This window comes from Physella acuta, unplaced genomic scaffold, assembly GCF_028476545.2.
Source record: "Physella acuta isolate Inbredline_101_S28 unplaced genomic scaffold, ASM2847654v3 ptg000862l, whole genome shotgun sequence".
NCBI lineage: Eukaryota > Metazoa > Mollusca > Gastropoda > Physidae > Physella > Physella acuta.
Genome location: NW_026732379.1, coordinates 165,577 through 184,141, shown reverse-complemented (window position 1 = coordinate 184,141; position 18,565 = coordinate 165,577). Strand labels below are relative to the sequence as shown.

The 18,565-nt window shown below is 35.0% G+C and overlaps 1 protein-coding gene across 14 annotated transcripts in view; it reads left to right on the top strand.

Moving 5' to 3' along the window:
* LOC131952259 (E3 ubiquitin-protein ligase MYCBP2) overlaps positions 1–18,565 on the top strand; it is an 85,467-nt gene that overhangs the window by 10,963 nt on the left and 55,939 nt on the right. For 10 of the 14 annotated variants that reach the window (XM_059314840.1, XM_059314829.1, XM_059314839.1 and 7 more), the window contains 14 exons: positions 1,459–1,527; positions 2,162–2,273; positions 3,155–3,273; positions 3,851–3,943; positions 4,170–4,286; positions 10,235–10,316; positions 10,451–10,565; positions 10,857–10,950; positions 11,296–11,427; positions 11,835–11,913; positions 12,388–12,489; positions 14,818–14,987; positions 17,363–17,488; positions 18,095–18,314. In XM_059314840.1, the coding sequence (XP_059170823.1) occupies positions 1,459–1,527; positions 2,162–2,273; positions 3,155–3,273; positions 3,851–3,943; positions 4,170–4,286; positions 10,235–10,316; positions 10,451–10,565; positions 10,857–10,950; positions 11,296–11,427; positions 11,835–11,913; positions 12,388–12,489; positions 14,818–14,987; positions 17,363–17,488; positions 18,095–18,314 (1,630 nt within the window). The remainder of the gene's footprint in view (positions 1–1,458; positions 1,528–2,161; positions 2,274–3,154; positions 3,274–3,850; positions 3,944–4,169; positions 4,287–10,234; positions 10,317–10,450; positions 10,566–10,856; positions 10,951–11,295; positions 11,428–11,834; positions 11,914–12,387; positions 12,490–14,817; positions 14,988–17,362; positions 17,489–18,094; positions 18,315–18,565) is intronic. The other 4 variants (XM_059314841.1, XM_059314838.1, XM_059314836.1 and 1 more) reach the window with 1 other exon arrangement.

Sequence of the window (18,565 nt, the reverse complement as noted above, 5' to 3'; positions counted from 1 at the left end):
CAGGAGTTTTGATTCAAAGATATTTTTATCCTTATTCTTTGAAAAAATATTTTGAGGAATATTTTAAAGATGATTTATATATTTAAATAAATCTAATAATATATTCATCACCAGACTTACAGTTTTAGTTTTGCTTCAGTATATTAGTTTTACGTAAACATTACTATAATTGTGAATAATGTTTGCTTGCTGTACGTACACACAAGCACCTTATATGTTGTATTTATACTTTTCATGTATTCACAATTTCAGCCTTGTAACTAATATTCTGTGTCATCCATCTGCTTGTGTCATCTTTGTGTAATCATCTGTAACTTTTTCATCATCCCAGACAGTATTTGTGTATCATTTATCTTATAACCCAGACTAGCGTACCTTCATTTTCTTATCAATTAAAACTTCATTGTTGTGTCATTATTTGTAACTTTTTCCAAACCAAACCTCAACAGTATCATATTATAACTTGCCTTGTAATTATTTGTAACTTTTTCATCATCCCCAACAGTATTTGTGCAAAATTTACATTATAACCTGCCTTGTAATTTTTTGTAACTTTTTCATCATCCCCAACAGTATTTGTGTAACTTTTATGTTATAATCTAGATTGATGCTAGTTACCCTTCATTTTCTAGTTATTATTTGAACCTTTTGTCAAGTAATCGTCTATAACATTCATATGACCGTATTTGTGTTAATATTTATACCCCAGACTTGATGCTTGTTTCCCCTCATTTTCTTGTAATTATTTGTACCTTTTGTCAAGTAATCATCTATAACATTCATATTACTGTATTTGTGTTAATATTTATACCCCAGACTTGATGCTTGTTTCCCCTCATTTTCTTGTAATTATTTGTACCTTTTGTCAAGTAATCATCTATAACATTCATATTACTGTATTTGTGTTAATATTTATACCCCAGACTTGATGCTTGTTTTACCTCATTTTCTTGTAATGATTTGTATCTTTTTTATCAACCCCAACAGTATTTGTGTAACTGTTTTATTATAACCCAGATGATCTGTAACTTTCATCATGTATTTTTGTGTAACATGTATTATTCCCCAGTCTATATGCTAGTCACTTCATTTATCAACTAAAACTTCATTGCCATGTAACCATCATCATGTAGAACAGATTTTTTCCTGTATATAGTGTACCTTTATTTTCTGGTCCCCAGTGATAACATTTTATTATGTGCTGTTGTCTTCTGTAACATTTTATATTATACTCCAGACTTTATAAAGATGTATAGTTTTTTTAATTTTAAAGATGTATAGTTTTGTTTATTTTAAACATGTGTAGTTGTGTTTATTTTGCGAAATAATTATCAAGGAAGTTTATCAGTTTTATTAATTTTTGTTTTTGATGTATGAGTCGTTAAATCATAATACAGTAGAGTGATGTTAAACCTGTGAATACTTTCTCTAATAATAACTATCAACTCTCCTGTCTAGTGAGTCACAATATAACCATGGCAGAGGATGAAGAGGAGACAGAGCTAGATGATAACCTTTGCCCTCCAGGTATGTCTGTGGTTACTGTCAGTCTGACACACATGTCAAAACATGGTTTGATGGGTCTGTAGCAGCTGTTGTGGCCACATGTTCACCTGTGTTATGTTATCTTTAATTATTAAATATTTTTTCCCAAAGTAATATTCTAACTAGTTCATTATCTGTGGAAATTAAAATGTTAAATGATTGTAAAGATTTAAACAACCATTACCTGTGACTGTTAGTTTAAGTGTAAACATATTTGTTTTGAATTCCTTACTTGTAAAAAATTCTAATACTACAATTTATACAATTTACATCAGTTGGTTTTTTTTCTAACTGAAAATTGAAAATTTAATATGAAGAATAAACATGTTTGTTGATAAGTACCTGAAATATATTTAAAACATTTCCTTTACTAGCCTAAAAGTTTTACATGATTATCAGCTTAGATGAAAAAACTTTGGTGCTTAAACATTAATAGTGTTTATTCCTACTTATTCAGTTTATTCAACATATATAAGCCCTGAATTGATCAATTAAACAATTTTAGAGTATCAGCATTTTAAAATTTCTGCCTATTCTCTCCCCTGGTATAAAGATAAATTTATTTGGAGTAAATAAGTTAAAAAATGAATTTTGCGAATTATCTCCCTTTCTTTAGGCAAACACAAATGGGTGCAGGAGGTGTGCATGATCTGCTCAATCTGTAAAGAGTGTACAGGCTATGGTGTGAGCTGTGTCAACAGTGGACGCAAAGACAGGAACCCTGGAATGTAAGATACTATTTATTAACACACAGCTTGATCTTTAGAGCTGTTGGGAGATTTGTATTTTCTACCCTGACCAAAACCCACAATCTTGCAATGGACAGAATTTGCTGCTTCTTCATTTGTTACATTGAGATTGTATAAAACTACAAAGTGTGTGATGTTGATCGAGTGGGGTGGGGGTGGGGGGGGGGGGTACCCTGTGCCTGATGCTGGGGGAACTTATAAGTACATGATGTTAGGGAACTTACCTTGCACTTGATGTGGGGGAACTATCAAATCTATTGTGTTCGTGGAACTATGAAGTTTCTGATATTAGAGAACTAAGCCCTAATGTTGGAGAACTGCTAAGTTTAAAATGTTTGGGAACTACTATGTCTATTGTGTTTGTTGAGAGGGGGTAGGGGGAATTCTACCAAACACATGATGTTAGGAATATAAAAGACTATATTGTACTAGCCCTCAACTTTCCCTCTCTTGCCCTATATGATGTCAGTTCCTAAAGGGCACTTTACTCTCAACTTAGCAAAACATAATCTTTATTTTCCTACACCCAGCTGAATTAATTATTCAAACATTGCCACTGTTATTGTTACCAGGTTCATACTTGTTTTCTCACTTGAGATGGTTTCATAAAAAAAAAACCCACAAAGTTTAATGGCACAATTATGATGTTGTTATCTTTATTATTTTCACTATCTATAAAAAACATGGTGTACCTGTGCAGGAGTTGCTTACCTTGTTTTTTCACATTATCTCCCTTTATTTAAATAAATTATAACAAGTAATTGTCTCTCTTCCCCCTTCCCCCTTATTTATAAGCAGCATACTTCTTACCATGATATTGCTTCTTATTTTAGTGGTGTTTGTTTGATTAAATTTTGTAGGCCCTGTGGATGTGGTGCAGGTGACTCTGGTTGCTCTGAATGTGGTGCCTGCCGTGTTTGCGCTGAGGAGAAGATGGGCATTAATGAGCTTGATGAGCGTGGGCTTCTGGATGTCATGCGTAAGTAGACACCCTGCCTGACTGTTGACTGTCACGTAAACCTTGAACTAGTATGATGTTTACTGATAAATTTACTCCTCAAATTAATAAACTGGTACAGGTTGTGAAGATTTTAATATTGGCTTCAGCCTTACCTGTAAGATTAGTTTATTACTTTTAAGGTCAGCTTTGTTTTGTAATAACAATGCTATTTCTTATTTTTTTTACTTTTAAGGTAGTCCTATTTTTCAGTAGGAAGACGCATTTTTCAATTTCCTTTATTTTGTTTATTAATTAAAAAGATTTTCTTTTGATCCATTTTCCCAAACTGGAAACAAGTGTGAATTGGGTTATCAAGAAAATTAATGTTATGTTTTATAATAAAATTAATACTAGGTTTTGTTACAAGAATTTATTACTTGACATACTGTATTTTTGAATTTCTTCCTGGGAAATGCCTTGAATTATTTATGAAATTATGCATCTCACTGTGGTTCTTGGCACTCAAATTTTTCTGTAGTTTTTCGCTGGCATATTACATTGTGTATGAATTTTTTGTACTCTATTATCAATTGATGAGTGTGTATTTTTTTCATAGAACCCAGCAGGCTTAAGGATGTTCTGGGAAAGAAAAATGACAAGATACAACTTCGACAAGCCCAGAAACTTGCCAGAGAGAAAAAGAACAGAGGTACAATAACTTGCATATAGTTCTCTTTTTTGCTGCCGTAGATATATATGTATGTAGAAGAAAAAAACAAATGAAACCAAATGTGTATACATTTCACTGTTTTAACTGCATGGCTTATAGAAGTTAAGTAACAGTTTATGGTCTAAAATTTTTAAAAATTGTTTATAGTACTACATTGATAGTTTAAATACATGCAATAAACTGATGTATGTTTGAATGTTTACAGAGGGATCCAATGAAGCAGAAGCTGAAGTGACCAAGCTGGTCAGTCTCCCTCCTGCTGAGACAATCATTGAGGCTAGCAGTCCAGCAGTGCAGGTGGCAGTTGGTCTACACCACACACGTAAGTTAGTTTATTACTGCTAGGACTAGATCACACAATGCAATGTTGACTAGATAATGGTTTATTTACTGCAAGGACTAGATCACACACTGCAATAAGTTGACTAGATTATGGTTAATTTACTACTAGGACTAGATCACACACTGCAATAGGTTGACTAGATTATGGTTAATTTACTACTAGGACTAGATCACACACTGCAATAGGTTGACTAGATTATGGTTTATTTACTGCTAGGACTAGATCACACACTGCAATAAGTTTATTAGATTATGGTTTATTTACTGCTAGGACTAGATCACACAATGCAATAAGTTGACTAGATAATGGGTTATTTACTGCTAGGACTAGATCACACACTGCAATAAGTTGACTAGATTATGGTTGATTTACTACTAGGACTACATCACACACTGCAATAAGTTGACTAGATTATGGTTTATTTACTGCTAGGACTAGATCACACACTGCAATAGGTTGACTAGATTATGGTTTATTTACTGCTAGGACTAGATCACACACTGCAATAGGTTGACTAGATTATGGTTTATTTACTGCTAGGACTAGACCACACACTGCAATAAGTTTATTAGATTATGGTTATTTACTGCTAGGACTAGACCACACACTGCAATAAGTTTATTAGATTATGGTTTATTTACTGCTAGGACTAGATCACACACTGCAATAAGTTGACTAGATTATGGTTTATTTACTGCAAGGACTAGATCATACACTGCAATAAGTTGACTAGATTATGATTAATTTACTGCTAGGACTAGATCACACACTGCAATAAGTTTACTAGATTATGGTTAATTTACTGCTAGGACTAGATCACACACTGCAATAAGTTGACTAGATTATGGTTTATTTACTGCTAGGACTAGATCACACACTGCAATAAGTTGACTAGATTATGGTTAATTTACTGCTAGGACTAGATCACACACTGCAATAAGTTGACTAGATTATGGTTTATTTACTGCTAGGACTAGATCACACACTGCAATAAGTTGACTAGATTATGGTTTATTTACTGCTAGGACTAGATCACACACTGCAATAAGTTGACTAGATTATGGTTAATTAACTACTAGGACTAGATCACACACTGCAATAAGTTGACTAGATTATGGTTAATTTACTACTAGGACTAGATCACACACTGCAATAAGTTGACTAGATTATGGTTTATTTACTGCTAGGACTAGATCACACACTGCAATAGGTTGACTAGATTATGGTTTATTTACTGCTAGGACTAGATCACACACTGCAATAGGTTGACTAGATTATGGTTTATTTACTGCTAGGACTAGACCACACACTGCAATAAGTTTATTAGATTATGGTTATTTACTGCTAGGACTAGACCACACACTGCAATAAGTTTATTAGATTATGGTTTATTTACTGCTAGGACTAGATCACACACTGCAATAAGTTGACTAGATTATGGTTTATTTACTGCAAGGACTAGATCATACACTGCAATAAGTTGACTAGATTATGATTAATTTACTGCTAGGACTAGATCACACACTGCAATAAGTTTACTAGATTATGGTTAATTTACTGCTAGGACTAGATCACACACTGCAATAAGTTGACTAGATTATGGTTTATTTACTGCTAGGACTAGATCACACACTGCAATAAGTTGACTAGATTATGGTTAATTTACTGCTAGGACTAGATCACACACTGCAATAAGTTGACTAGATTATGGTTTATTTACTGCTAGGACTAGATCACACACTGCAATAAGTTGACTAGATTATGGTTTATTTACTGCTAGGACTAGATCACACACTGCAATAAGTTGACTAGATTATGGTTAATTAACTACTAGGACTAGATCACACACTGCAATAAGTTGACTAGATTATGGTTAATTTACTACTAGGACTAGATCACACACTGCAATAAGTTGACTAGATTATGGTTTATTTACTGCTAGGACTAGATCACACACTGCAATAAGTTGACTAGATAATGGTTTATTTACTACTAGGACTAGATCACACACTGCAATAGGTTGACTAGATTATGGTTTATTTACTGCTAGGACTAGATCACACACTGCAATAGGTTGACTAGATTATGGTTTATTTACTGCTAGGACTAGATCACACACTGCAATAAGTTGACTAGATTATGGTTAATTTACTACTAGGACTAGATCACACACTGCAATAAGTTGACTAGATTATGGTTTATTTACTGCTAGGACTAGATCACACACTGCAATAAGTTGACTAGATTATGGTTAATTTACTACTAGGACTAGATCACACACTGCAATAAGTTGACTAGATTATGGTTTATTTACTGCTAGGACTAGATCACACACTGCAATAAGTTGACTAGATTATGGTTTATTTACTGCTAGGACTAGATCACACACTGCAATAAGTTGACTAGATTATGGTTAATTTACTACTAGGACTAGATCACACACTGCAATAAGTTGACTAGATTATGGTTTATTTACTGCTAGGACTAGATCACACACTGCAATAAGTTGACTAGATTATGGTTTATTTACTGCTAGGACTAGATCACACACTGCAATAAGTTGACTAGATTATGGTTTATTTACTGCTAGGACTAGATCACACACTGCAATAAGTTGACTAGATTATGGTTTATTTACTGCTAGGACTAGATCACACACTGCAATAGGTTGACTGGATTATGGTTTATTTACTGCTAGGACTAGACCACACACTGCAATAAGTTTATTAGATTATGGTTATTTACTGCTAGGACTAGACCACACACTGCAATAAGTTTATTAGATTATGGTTTATTTACTGCTAGGACTAGATCACACACTGCAATAAGTTGACTAGATTTTGGTTTATTTACTGCAAGGACTAGATCATACACTGCAATAAGTTGACTAGATTATGATTAATTTACTGCTAGGACTAGATCACACACTGCAATAAGTTTACTAGATTATGGTTAATTTACTGCTAGGACTAGATCACACACTGCAATAAGTTGACTAGATTATGGTTTATTTACTGCTAGGACTAGATCACACACTGCAATAAGTTGACTAGATTATGGTTAATTTACTGCTAGGACTAGATCACACACTGCAATAAGTTGACTAGATTATGGTTTATTTACTGCTAGGACTAGATCACACACTGCAATAAGTTGACTAGATTATGGTTTATTTACTGCTAGGACTAGATCACACACTGCAATAAGTTGACTAGATTATGGTTAATTAACTACTAGGACTAGATCACACACTGCAATAAGTTGACTAGATTATGGTTAATTTACTACTAGGACTAGATCACACACTGCAATAAGTTGACTAGATTATGGTTTATTTACTGCTAGGACTAGATCACACACTGCAATAAGTTGACTAGATAATGGTTTATTTACTACTAGGACTAGATCACACACTGCAATAGGTTGACTAGATTATGGTTTATTTACTGCTAGGACTAGATCACACACTGCAATAGGTTGACTAGATTATGGTTTATTTACTGCTAGGACTAGATCACACACTGCAATAAGTTGACTAGATTATGGTTAATTTACTACTAGGACTAGATCACACACTGCAATAAGTTGACTAGATTATGGTTTATTTACTGCTAGGACTAGATCACACACTGCAATAAGTTGACTAGATTATGGTTAATTTACTACTAGGACTAGATCACACACTGCAATAAGTTGACTAGATTATGGTTTATTTACTGCTAGGACTAGATCACACACTGCAATAAGTTGACTAGATTATGGTTTATTTACTGCTAGGACTAGATCACACACTGCAATAAGTTGACTAGATTATGGTTAATTTACTACTAGGACTAGATCACACACTGCAATAAGTTGACTAGATTATGGTTTATTTACTGCTAGGACTAGATCACACACTGCAATAAGTTGACTAGATTATGGTTTATTTACTGCTAGGACTAGATCACACACTGCAATAAGTTGACTAGATTATGGTTTATTTACTGCTAGGACTAGATCACACACTGCAATAAGTTGACTAGATTATGGTTTATTTACTGCTAGGACTAGATCACACACTGCAATAAGTTGACTAGATTATGGTTTATTTACTGCTAGGACTAGATCACACACTGCAATAAGTTGACTAGATTATGGTTTATTTACTGCTAGGACTAGATCACACACTGCAATAGGTTGACTAGATTATGGTTTATTTACTGCTAGGACTAGACCACACACTGCAATAAGTTTATTAGATTATGGTTATTTACTGCTAGGACTAGACCACACACTGCAATAAGTTTATTAGATTATGGTTTATTTACTGCTAGGACTAGATCACACACTGCAATAAGTTGACTAGATTTTGGTTTATTTACTGCAAGGACTAGATCATACACTGCAATAAGTTGACTAGATTATGATTAATTTACTGCTAGGACTAGATCACACACTGCAATAAGTTTACTAGATTATGGTTAATTTACTGCTAGGACTAGATCACACACTGCAATAAGTTGACTAGATTATGGTTTATTTACTGCTAGGACTAGATCACACACTGCAATAAGTTGACTAGATTATGGTTAATTTACTGCTAGGACTAGATCACACACTGCAATAAGTTGACTAGATTATGGTTTATTTACTGCTAGGACTAGATCACACACTGCAATAAGTTGACTAGATTATGGTTTATTTACTGCTAGGACTAGATCACACACTGCAATAAGTTGACTAGATTATGGTTAATTTACTACTAGGACTAGATCACACACTGCAATAAGTTGACTAGATTATGGTTAATTTACTACTAGGACTAGATCACACACTGCAATAAGTTGACTAGATTATGGTTTATTTACTGCTAGGACTAGATCACACACTGCAATAAGTTGACTAGATAATGGTTTATTTACTACTAGGACTAGATCACACACTGCAATAGGTTGACTAGATTATGGTTTATTTACTGCTAGGACTAGATCACACACTGCAATAGGTTGACTAGATTATGGTTTATTTACTGCTAGGACTAGATCACACACTGCAATAAGTTGACTAGATTATGGTTAATTTACTACTAGGACTAGATCACACACTGCAATAAGTTGACTAGATTATGGTTTATTTACTGCTAGGACTAGATCACACACTGCAATAAGTTGACTAGATTATGGTTAATTTACTACTAGGACTAGATCACACACTGCAATAAGTTGACTAGATTATGGTTTATTTACTGCTAGGACTAGATCACACACTGCAATAAGTTGACTAGATTATGGTTAATTTACTACTAGGACTAGATCACACACTGCAATAAGTTGACTAGATTATGGTTTATTTACTGCTAGGACTAGATCACACACTGCAATAAGTTGACTAGATTATGGTTTATTTACTGCTAGGACTAGATCACACACTGCAATAAGTTGACTAGATTATGGTTTATTTACTGCTAGGACTAGATCACACACTGCAATAAGTTGACTAGATTATGGTTTATTTACTGCTAGGACTAGATCACACACTGCAATAAGTTGACTAGATTATGGTTTATTTACTGCTAGGACTAGATCACACACTGCAATAAGTTGACTAGATTATGGTTTATTTACTGCTAGGACTTGATCTCTGCAATTAGTCTCTCTAGCCTGGGTTTTACCTCATAACTTAACAAATTCTAACCAGTAATTCAAGTCATGAGTTTTAAATATTTCTCCGGCTTAATCTTCTGTATCAGAAATTTTATGTTGTGTTTTAGTCTTTTTAACTTACTACAAAAATGGCTGATCTCAAAGTGCTTTCTGATATTTAAATTAGGTTTTGTGTTGAGGTTCAGCAACCAGTCCATAGCACAAAATTTAACATACATTATTTTGATAACAAACCAAAAATTTTGTCAATTTTTGCACTCCATTTTTTTCTCTCTTATACAGTTGTTCTACTACAAAATGGAGATGTTTATGCCTTTGGCAGCAACAACAATGGTCAACTAGGCCTGGGTGACACCAAAATTAGGTACATTTATCTTATTCCTCACATACTTATTTTCATGATTTAAATTTAAAATTTACTTGAAGCATGTGTATAGCTTTATGATAGTTTTGATAGCTGATTGTACTCACTCTTATGTTTTTTTTTAACTATCCCAGAGGTCGTCCAACCAAAGTTCCCCTTCCTTCACCCGTAACTATGGTAGCAGCAGGAAGTCACCACTCTGTTTTCCTTTTGTCCAATGGCCAGATCCTCACCTGTGGAGACCATCAGGTTAATATTTAAACAAGCATTTGTTCATGTTTTTTTAACCTAATAATATTGGCTGTTGTAGATAGTTCCAGATTAAAATTTTAATTGAGGATTAATTAACATAAATTAATTGAGGATTTAATTAAATTAAAAAAAAAATAATTTAAAAAAAAAAACTAATTTAAAAAAACTGAACTTTTAATAAAAGACTTTTATAAATAGAAAATAGTAATTTTACTTGTATTTCAATAGGCTAAGCTGACACATAATGCTAAGGTGTTTATATAGATGTTTCATATTAAACACTTCCAGAAAGGTGCTTTAGGTAGAAATGGTCTGGATGAGTCACCTGTGAAAAGCAAGAATGGGCCGTGGTTCAGCATTCCAGGTCCCGTCCCAGGTGTTGGTATGTATTTGTTGTCATAATTTGACTCTACCTAACTTATTAGTATGGAATAACTAAATAGATTTAGTGTGGAATACATTAATTGGCTATCTAACATGTACTCAAGTTACTGCTTTTACTGTGAGCTCTATGAATTTATAAATTTAGTACTCAAAATATCTGTTTTTATATATTCAACTTAACAGAAATTCCTGTCACATGAATTTATTTTTAATAAAAAGGCTTACTGTAGTAATTTATCACAAATGATTAGTGTATAAAAATGTTTTTAATAAATTACTTAGAAACATACACAACACAGTGGATATATTTTAATAACTGGTGTGTAACCTTGTTTTACTTCAGGTGCCAAGTATGGCCGCAGGGCTACCTGGATAGGTGCCAGTGGAGACCAGACTATGATGAGGATAGACGAGTCTCTTATCAATGCTCACACCCTCAGTAGATCAAATATCTTTGCCAGCAAGACTTGTATAGGTGGGTTTTTATTATACACAGGTATACTTTGAATGAGGCAATTAGAAAATTGTGATATTATTGCTTTATTTAGAGTGGTGTTAAAAACAAGTTTTTTTAAAATTTGCCTTAGAAAGGGGTAATTTCAAAATACTATGCAATATATTAAAAAGTTTCTTGGTATTGTTTGTGAAAGAGAATTTTAAAAATACTATTTTGCCATTGTTTAGGGGAGACTAGTAAAATACTACAAAATATTCAAACCTGATTGCAGTTTAAAAGTGTCACTGCATTATTTCAAACTTATGTGAAGTAACCAAATTTTGACATGTCTATCTATACACTAAGAATATTTTTCCTCTCAGCATTTTTTCCACATCACTATTTCTTTTACAGTTAATTCAAACCTCAAAACATCTTTGTTTCAGGACTTATCCCCAGGGGAGAAGACAATGTGGGGCTGATCAAATGTCTGATGATCAGCAAAACAGATGGCAACTGTAAGAGGTAATGGTGCCTGCTTCATTCTTACACTGTACTGTTTAAGTTACGATATTTTATCTCAAATGTTCACTCTTAGAGTCTTACACATTACATCTGTATTAATATATTTGATTGTGCTATGTTTTAAAAATAGCATTTTTCTCAATGTGTTACTGCTCAGTTTTGAGATTTTCTATAAAATGGCATACATATTTTTTACTTTTAAAATACATTTTTTTATGAAACAAAATGAAAAAAAAACCCACTAAAATTTAAGACTTATTTAAATGAATTTTCATGAAAAAAAAGAAAAAGACTTGTAATATTAATATTACATAGATTTTTTTTATTTCCAATATTTTATTTTTATTTCCAATTTAAAATTCTTTTTAGCAAGAGTTCAGTTTCAACATAAAAATTATTTGCATCAGGTTGTAGGAAGTCTCAAATGTAAGCTAACTAACTTAACCTCAGGATAAACTGTTTCTGTGTTTTAAGAAGGTTTTATTTTTTCCGTTATCGCAGCTTTACAGGGGAGGAGCAGGAGAACCTTAGCAACCAGGCTGTTTGTCTGGACCCCGTCTACGATGTCCTATGGGGGTGAGTCGTGGTTTTTATTTTATCAGCTTTTATTGTTCATACTCTCACATGTGACTTGTATCTCACTATTGAACAATTGACTATCATGAAACTTCTTTTTCTTTATTTTTGTTCCCGTCAGAAAAATACACCAAATACTAACATACTACTAACAAAATTTTCTTCATGAAAATATCTCATAAAAAAACCTACTCATACGGAATGGTTTAGCGGTAGAGAACTGGACTCCTAACCCGTAAGTCTCGAGTTCGAATCCTGGTTCAAGTCAGTAGACCCTTGAGTCCACCCAACTCATTAGGGAAAAGTAAAGGCATCTGGGCATAGTGCTGACCACATAGAAACAAGTGAACTCTACTTCACTTGCCCTATAGACAGTCAGGTTTGAAAGGAAACTTTACTTCTACATCACGGGTTCCCAACCTGGGGGTCGCGACCCCCCTGGGGGTCGCGAAGGTCTTTCTCGGGGGTCGCCAACTGATATACTAAACCTTAGTAATTTGAAACAAAACATAAATATTTAGAAGAATTTTTTAAATTCGGCTTCATTAACATCACTGGAAATGTAAAAGAGAAGAAACAAAGCGCACTGTACAAAGTTGTTCTCAGTCATGAATCTATGAAATTTTCAAAACTAAAACGTCATTTGAGACGAGTCATTCGGAACACACCAAAAAATATATGGAGTTCTTTCGTCGATAAGGAGCTAGTTGCAAACGCCAGAGACTTGATCGAACAGGAAGTTTTCACCAGCATTAGTGCATCAAATAAAGCCGCGATAGAAAATGCCAAGCAAAAAAAAAAACAATAGGAGAAAATCTCATCAAACGCTGCATGTACGTAAATGTTAAATAACACATTTTTATTGAAATTAAGCTTTCACCATTGTTTGCTTTTCAAGATGATAAATCAACAGACGTGAGTTCGTGTTCGCAGTTGCTGGTCTGTGTCTATATTCATGCGGATGATAGCAAAGATAAAAGAGTTGCTCTTTTGTGAAGATAGCATGGAGAAAATAAATACATTTTTTGAAACTGGATGATTAAAATGGGTTAGAATGGCTGTGGGGTTTGTAAGGATGGTGCTCCATCTATGTTTAGCTCAAAATCGGGCTTTCAGAAAACAGAAAAGATTTAGCTCCCTAACCACTGCCCTAACCAATCAACATCAAGAGTCCATTGCTAGTATAAGTCGTAAATTATATAAAATCTGGAGCATCAAAGAACTGAGCAAAAACATTAATATAGATCACGAGGTTCTGCTCTTCTACACTACAGTACGCTGGCTGTCAAACGAAATGTTGTAAATTGTGTTTTTGAATTGAAATCTGAAATCAAATTGTTCTTGGGAGTGCAAAGGAAACAAGACTTTTTGGTATACTTAAAACGACATAGAGTGGTTGGAGAGAGTATCAAACCTAGCAGATATGTTCGAACATAAGTTTAACCTGAAGCTTCAGGGAAAATGAACGAATATTATAACTTTCCATGATAATCTCGGGGCATTTTTATCAAAGCTGCAAAATCGGTAAAGAAAACTAATCTTGGAAATATTGTAAATTTGAGAAACTCTGCGGTGTGGTAGATGAATCTGATTGTGAGATAATTAAAATTTTGAAAGAAGCGATTTCTGGGCATCTTGAATCTCTTGAAAATGAACTGTATCGCTATTTCTCTGAGCTGAAAAAAGAAGAATATGCATTTACGCATTACCCATTCTCTTCTCCCCTTGATGTTGCCAGCATTCCCGATGAATTACAAGATGAATTCTTTGATTTGCAGAATGATTCCGTGTAAGATGAAAAACTGCAGACACAATTTTGGTGTAGTATTCACCATTCATACCCAAACGTAAAATTGATTGACTTTTCGAAAATATATTTTCAACACTATTCTTCGATTAAAAACAAAATTAAGATAATTATAATGACATAGGTTGGCGTTAACAACTTTTTTTTTTTAAATTAAAAACTTAACCACGAAGGTTTAGTGAATAGTATGCTATTTTACTCATGCTATTAAAACAGTTATCAAGAGTAGTTCATATTCAAAGTCTACTAGAAAATCTTATTTTAGTGCTTATTAATTTCCATACTAATTTCGGCTTTTTAATTCTATGGGGGTCGCGGGTCACTTAATTTTTATAAAAGGGGGTCGCCACTCGAAAAAGGTTGGGAACCACTGTTCTACATACTCTCATGTGAGAACCCAATCCCACAGTATGTAACAATTTTCCCCCCAATTTCAGGTACAATCAAGGAAACTTTACTTTTACATACTCTCATGTGAGAACCCAATCCCACAGTATGTAACCATTTTCCCCCTATTTCAGGTACAATCCCCGTACTCAAGAGATCAGGTGCTACAATGTTATGATTGGTGAGTCCCAGGACCTGAGAAAGGTGGACCCTGGCTACTGTGACATCTTCTGTCCAGAGCTGGCTGTGCCCACACGCATTGGATGTCAGGCCACTCGCTCACATTGTGCACTGCATATTTTGGGTAGGTGTCATTTTGTTGTGAGGGTAGGTCCTGTGTTGGCATTTTTTTTTTGTGAGGGTAGGTCCTTTGTTGACATTTTGTTGTGAGGGTAGGTGCCATGGTAACATTTTGTTGTGAGGGTAGGTGCCATGGTAACATTTTGTTGTGAGGGTAGGTGCCATGGTAACATTTTGTTGTGAGGGTAGGTGCCATGGTAACATTTTGTTGTGAGGGTAGGTCCTGTGTTGACATTTTGTTGTGAGGGTAGGTCCTGTGTTGACATTTTGTTGTGAGGGTAGGTGCCATGGTAACATTTTGTTGTGAGGGTGGGTGCCATGTTAACATTTTGTTGTGAGGGTATGTCCTGTGTTGACATTTTGTTGTGAGGGTAGGTGCCATGGTGACATTTTGTTGTGAGGGTAGGTGCCATGGTAACATTTTGTTGTGAGGGTAGGTCCTGTGTTGACATTTTTTGTGAGGGTAGGTGCCATGGTAACATTTTGTTGTGAGGGTAGGTGCCATGGTAACATTTTGTTGTGAGGGTAGGTGCCATGGTAACATTTTGTTGTGAGGGTAGTTGCCATGGTAACATTTTGTTGTGAGGGTATGTCCTGTGTTGACATTTTGTTGTGAGGGTAGGTGCCATGGTGACATTTTGTTGTGAGGGTAGGTGCCATGGTGACATTTTGTTGTGAGGGTAGGTGCCATGGTAACATTTTGTTGTGAGGGTAGGTGCCATGGTAACATTTTGTTTGTGAGGGTAGGTCCAGTGTTAGCATTTTGTTGTGAGGGTAGGTGCCATGGTGACATTTTGTTGTGAGGGTAGGTGCCATGGTAACATTTTGTTGTGAGGGTAGGTGCCATGGTAACATTTTGTTGTGAGGGTAGGTCCTGTGTTGACATTTTGTTGTGAGGGTAGGTGCCATGGTGACATTTTGTTGTGAGGGTAGGTGCCATGGTAACATTTTGTTGTGAGGGTAGGTGCCATGGTAACATTTTGTTGTGAGGGTAGGTGCCATGGTAACATTTTGTTGTGAGGGTAGGTGCCATGGTAACATTTTGTTGTGAGGGTAGGTGCCATGGTAACATTTTGTTGTGAGGGTAGGTCCTGTGTTGACATTTTTTGTGAGGGTAGGTGCCATGGTAACATTTTGTTGTGAGGGTAGGTGCCATGGTAACATTTTGTTGTGAGGGTAGGTGCCATGGTAACATTTTGTTGTGAGGGTATGTCCTGTGTTGACATTTTGTTGTGAGGGTAGGTGCCATGGTAACATTTTGTTGTGAGGGTAGGTGCCATGGTAACATTTTGTTGTGAGGGTAGGTCCTGTGTTGACATTTTTTTGTGAGGGTAGGTGCCATGGTAACATTTTGTTGTGAGGGTAGGTGCCATGGTAACATTTTGTTGTGAGGGTAGTTGCCATGGTAACATTTTGTTGTGAGGGTATGTCCTGTGTTGACATTTTGTTGTGAGGGTAGGTGCCATGGTGACATTTTGTTGTGAGGGTAGGTGCCATGGTAACATTTTGTTGTGAGGGTAGGTGCCATGGTAACATTTTGTTTGTGAGGGTAGGTCCAGTGTTAGCATTTTGTTGTGAGGGTAGGTGCCATGGTGACATTTTGTTGTGAGGGTAGGTGCCATGTTAACATTTTGTTGTGAGGGTAGGTGCCATGGTAACATTTTGTTGTGAGGGTAGGTGCCATGGTAACATTTTGTTGTGAGGGTATGTCCTGTGTTGACATTTTGTTGTGAGGGTAGGTGCCATGGTGACATTTTGTTGTGAGGGTAGGTGCCATGGTAACATTTTGTTGTGAGGGTAGGTGCCATGGTAACATTTTGTTTGTGAGGGTAGGTGCCATGGTAACATTTTGTTGTGAGGGTAGGTGCCATGGTAACATTTTGTTGTGAGGGTAGGTGCCATGGTAACATTTTGTTGTGAGGGTAGGTGCCATGGTAACATTTTGTTGTGAGGGTAGGTCCTGTGTTGACTTTTTTTGTGAGGGTAGGTGCCATGGTAACATTTTGTTGTGAGGGTAGGTGCCATGGTAACATTTTGTTGTGAGGGTAGGTGCCATGGTAACATTTTGTTGTGAGGGTAGGTCCTGTGTTGACATTTTGTTGTGAGGGTTGGTTCTGCGTTAACATTTTGTTTGTGAGAGTAGGGCCAGTGTTAACATTTTGATGTGAGTGTATGTGTCATGATAACATTTGTGAGGGTAGGGCATCTGTTAACATTTTGTTTGAGGTTAGGTCATGTGTTAACATTCTGTTGTGAGAGTAAGTAAAGTGTTCACATTTCTTTACATTAAAAAAAAAATTAGACCTATTGAGGTTAAACTAGCATAGTTTTTTTTTTTTTAGCATAGCATGTTTAATAATAAGTTAATTATCCAATCAGGTTGTCTGGACACCTTGACCGTAGCCAATCATTTGAAGCTGCATGTGGCTGAGGAGTCCAGAGAAAAGACAACAATCAACAAGGTTTACAGTAAAGAGGATTACACAGTAGTCAACAGATTTGAGAGTATGTAGATGTTTGATCCAAATAATGTAGTTGTTTAATGTAGATTTGAGAGTATGTAGATGTTTGATACAAATAATGTAGTTGTTCAATGTAGATTTAAGAGTATGTAGTTCAATGTAGATTTGAGAGTATGTAGTTGTTTGTAGATTTGAGAGTATGTAGTTGTTTGATACAAATAATGTAGTTGTTCAATGTAGATTTGACAGTTTGTAGTTGCCTGATAGATATTTGAGAATATGTGTTTAATTTACACAACTATCTTGCAAACTCCAAGTATAGAAATTTTAAGCTTTACAAATTTTAACCACACATATGTACTCAAAAGTCATTCAACACATTTTTGCTGCACAATATTAAGCGATTGGTTATTTATTCATACCATTCTAAATTGTTGAAACAACTATAAAAGCAGTTGTATGTCGAGGCCTAAATTTCCCCTATTCCTTTTTTAATCGTCAATTTTTAATATAAAAAGTTTACTCATTTGAAGTCTTGCATTGTTCCCCAATGTTCAAGAGAGATTTCCAGGTTTTTTTTTGTTTTGAATTTTTGAGTACAATGGTTAGATGCTAGCATTTTTATTCTGGCCTTTTTTTTTCTCCACAGGCCATGGTGGAGGCTGGGGGTATTCTGGCCACTCAGTTGAGGCCATTAGATTCATGTGTGACACAGATGTCCTATTGGGAGGATTTGGTCTGTTTGGGGGAAGGGGAGGCTACCTAGGTAGAATCAAGCTTTATGAGCTTGGTCTGGAAGGGGGAGATAATGAAGGGGATGGAGAGCTTATTGTTGAAACAGAGGAAACACAGTTTGTTTGTGGTGCAAGGTAAGGTTGTTTATGAAACAGATTAACCCATAAGTTCTATGTTACACCAGCCAATAGCTTATTTTGTCTACAATTTATGAAAAATTCATTCAGTTCTATACTTTTGTGGTTTTACAAAAAGTCTGACTGTTTTTAAATTTGTTTGGTCTTTAAACTAAAAAGTACAAGTATCTTGAAACTATTATGGTTAATATATTAAATTCTCTTGTTTACCACACAAATAATTATATTGTATTTCTAACTAAATGATA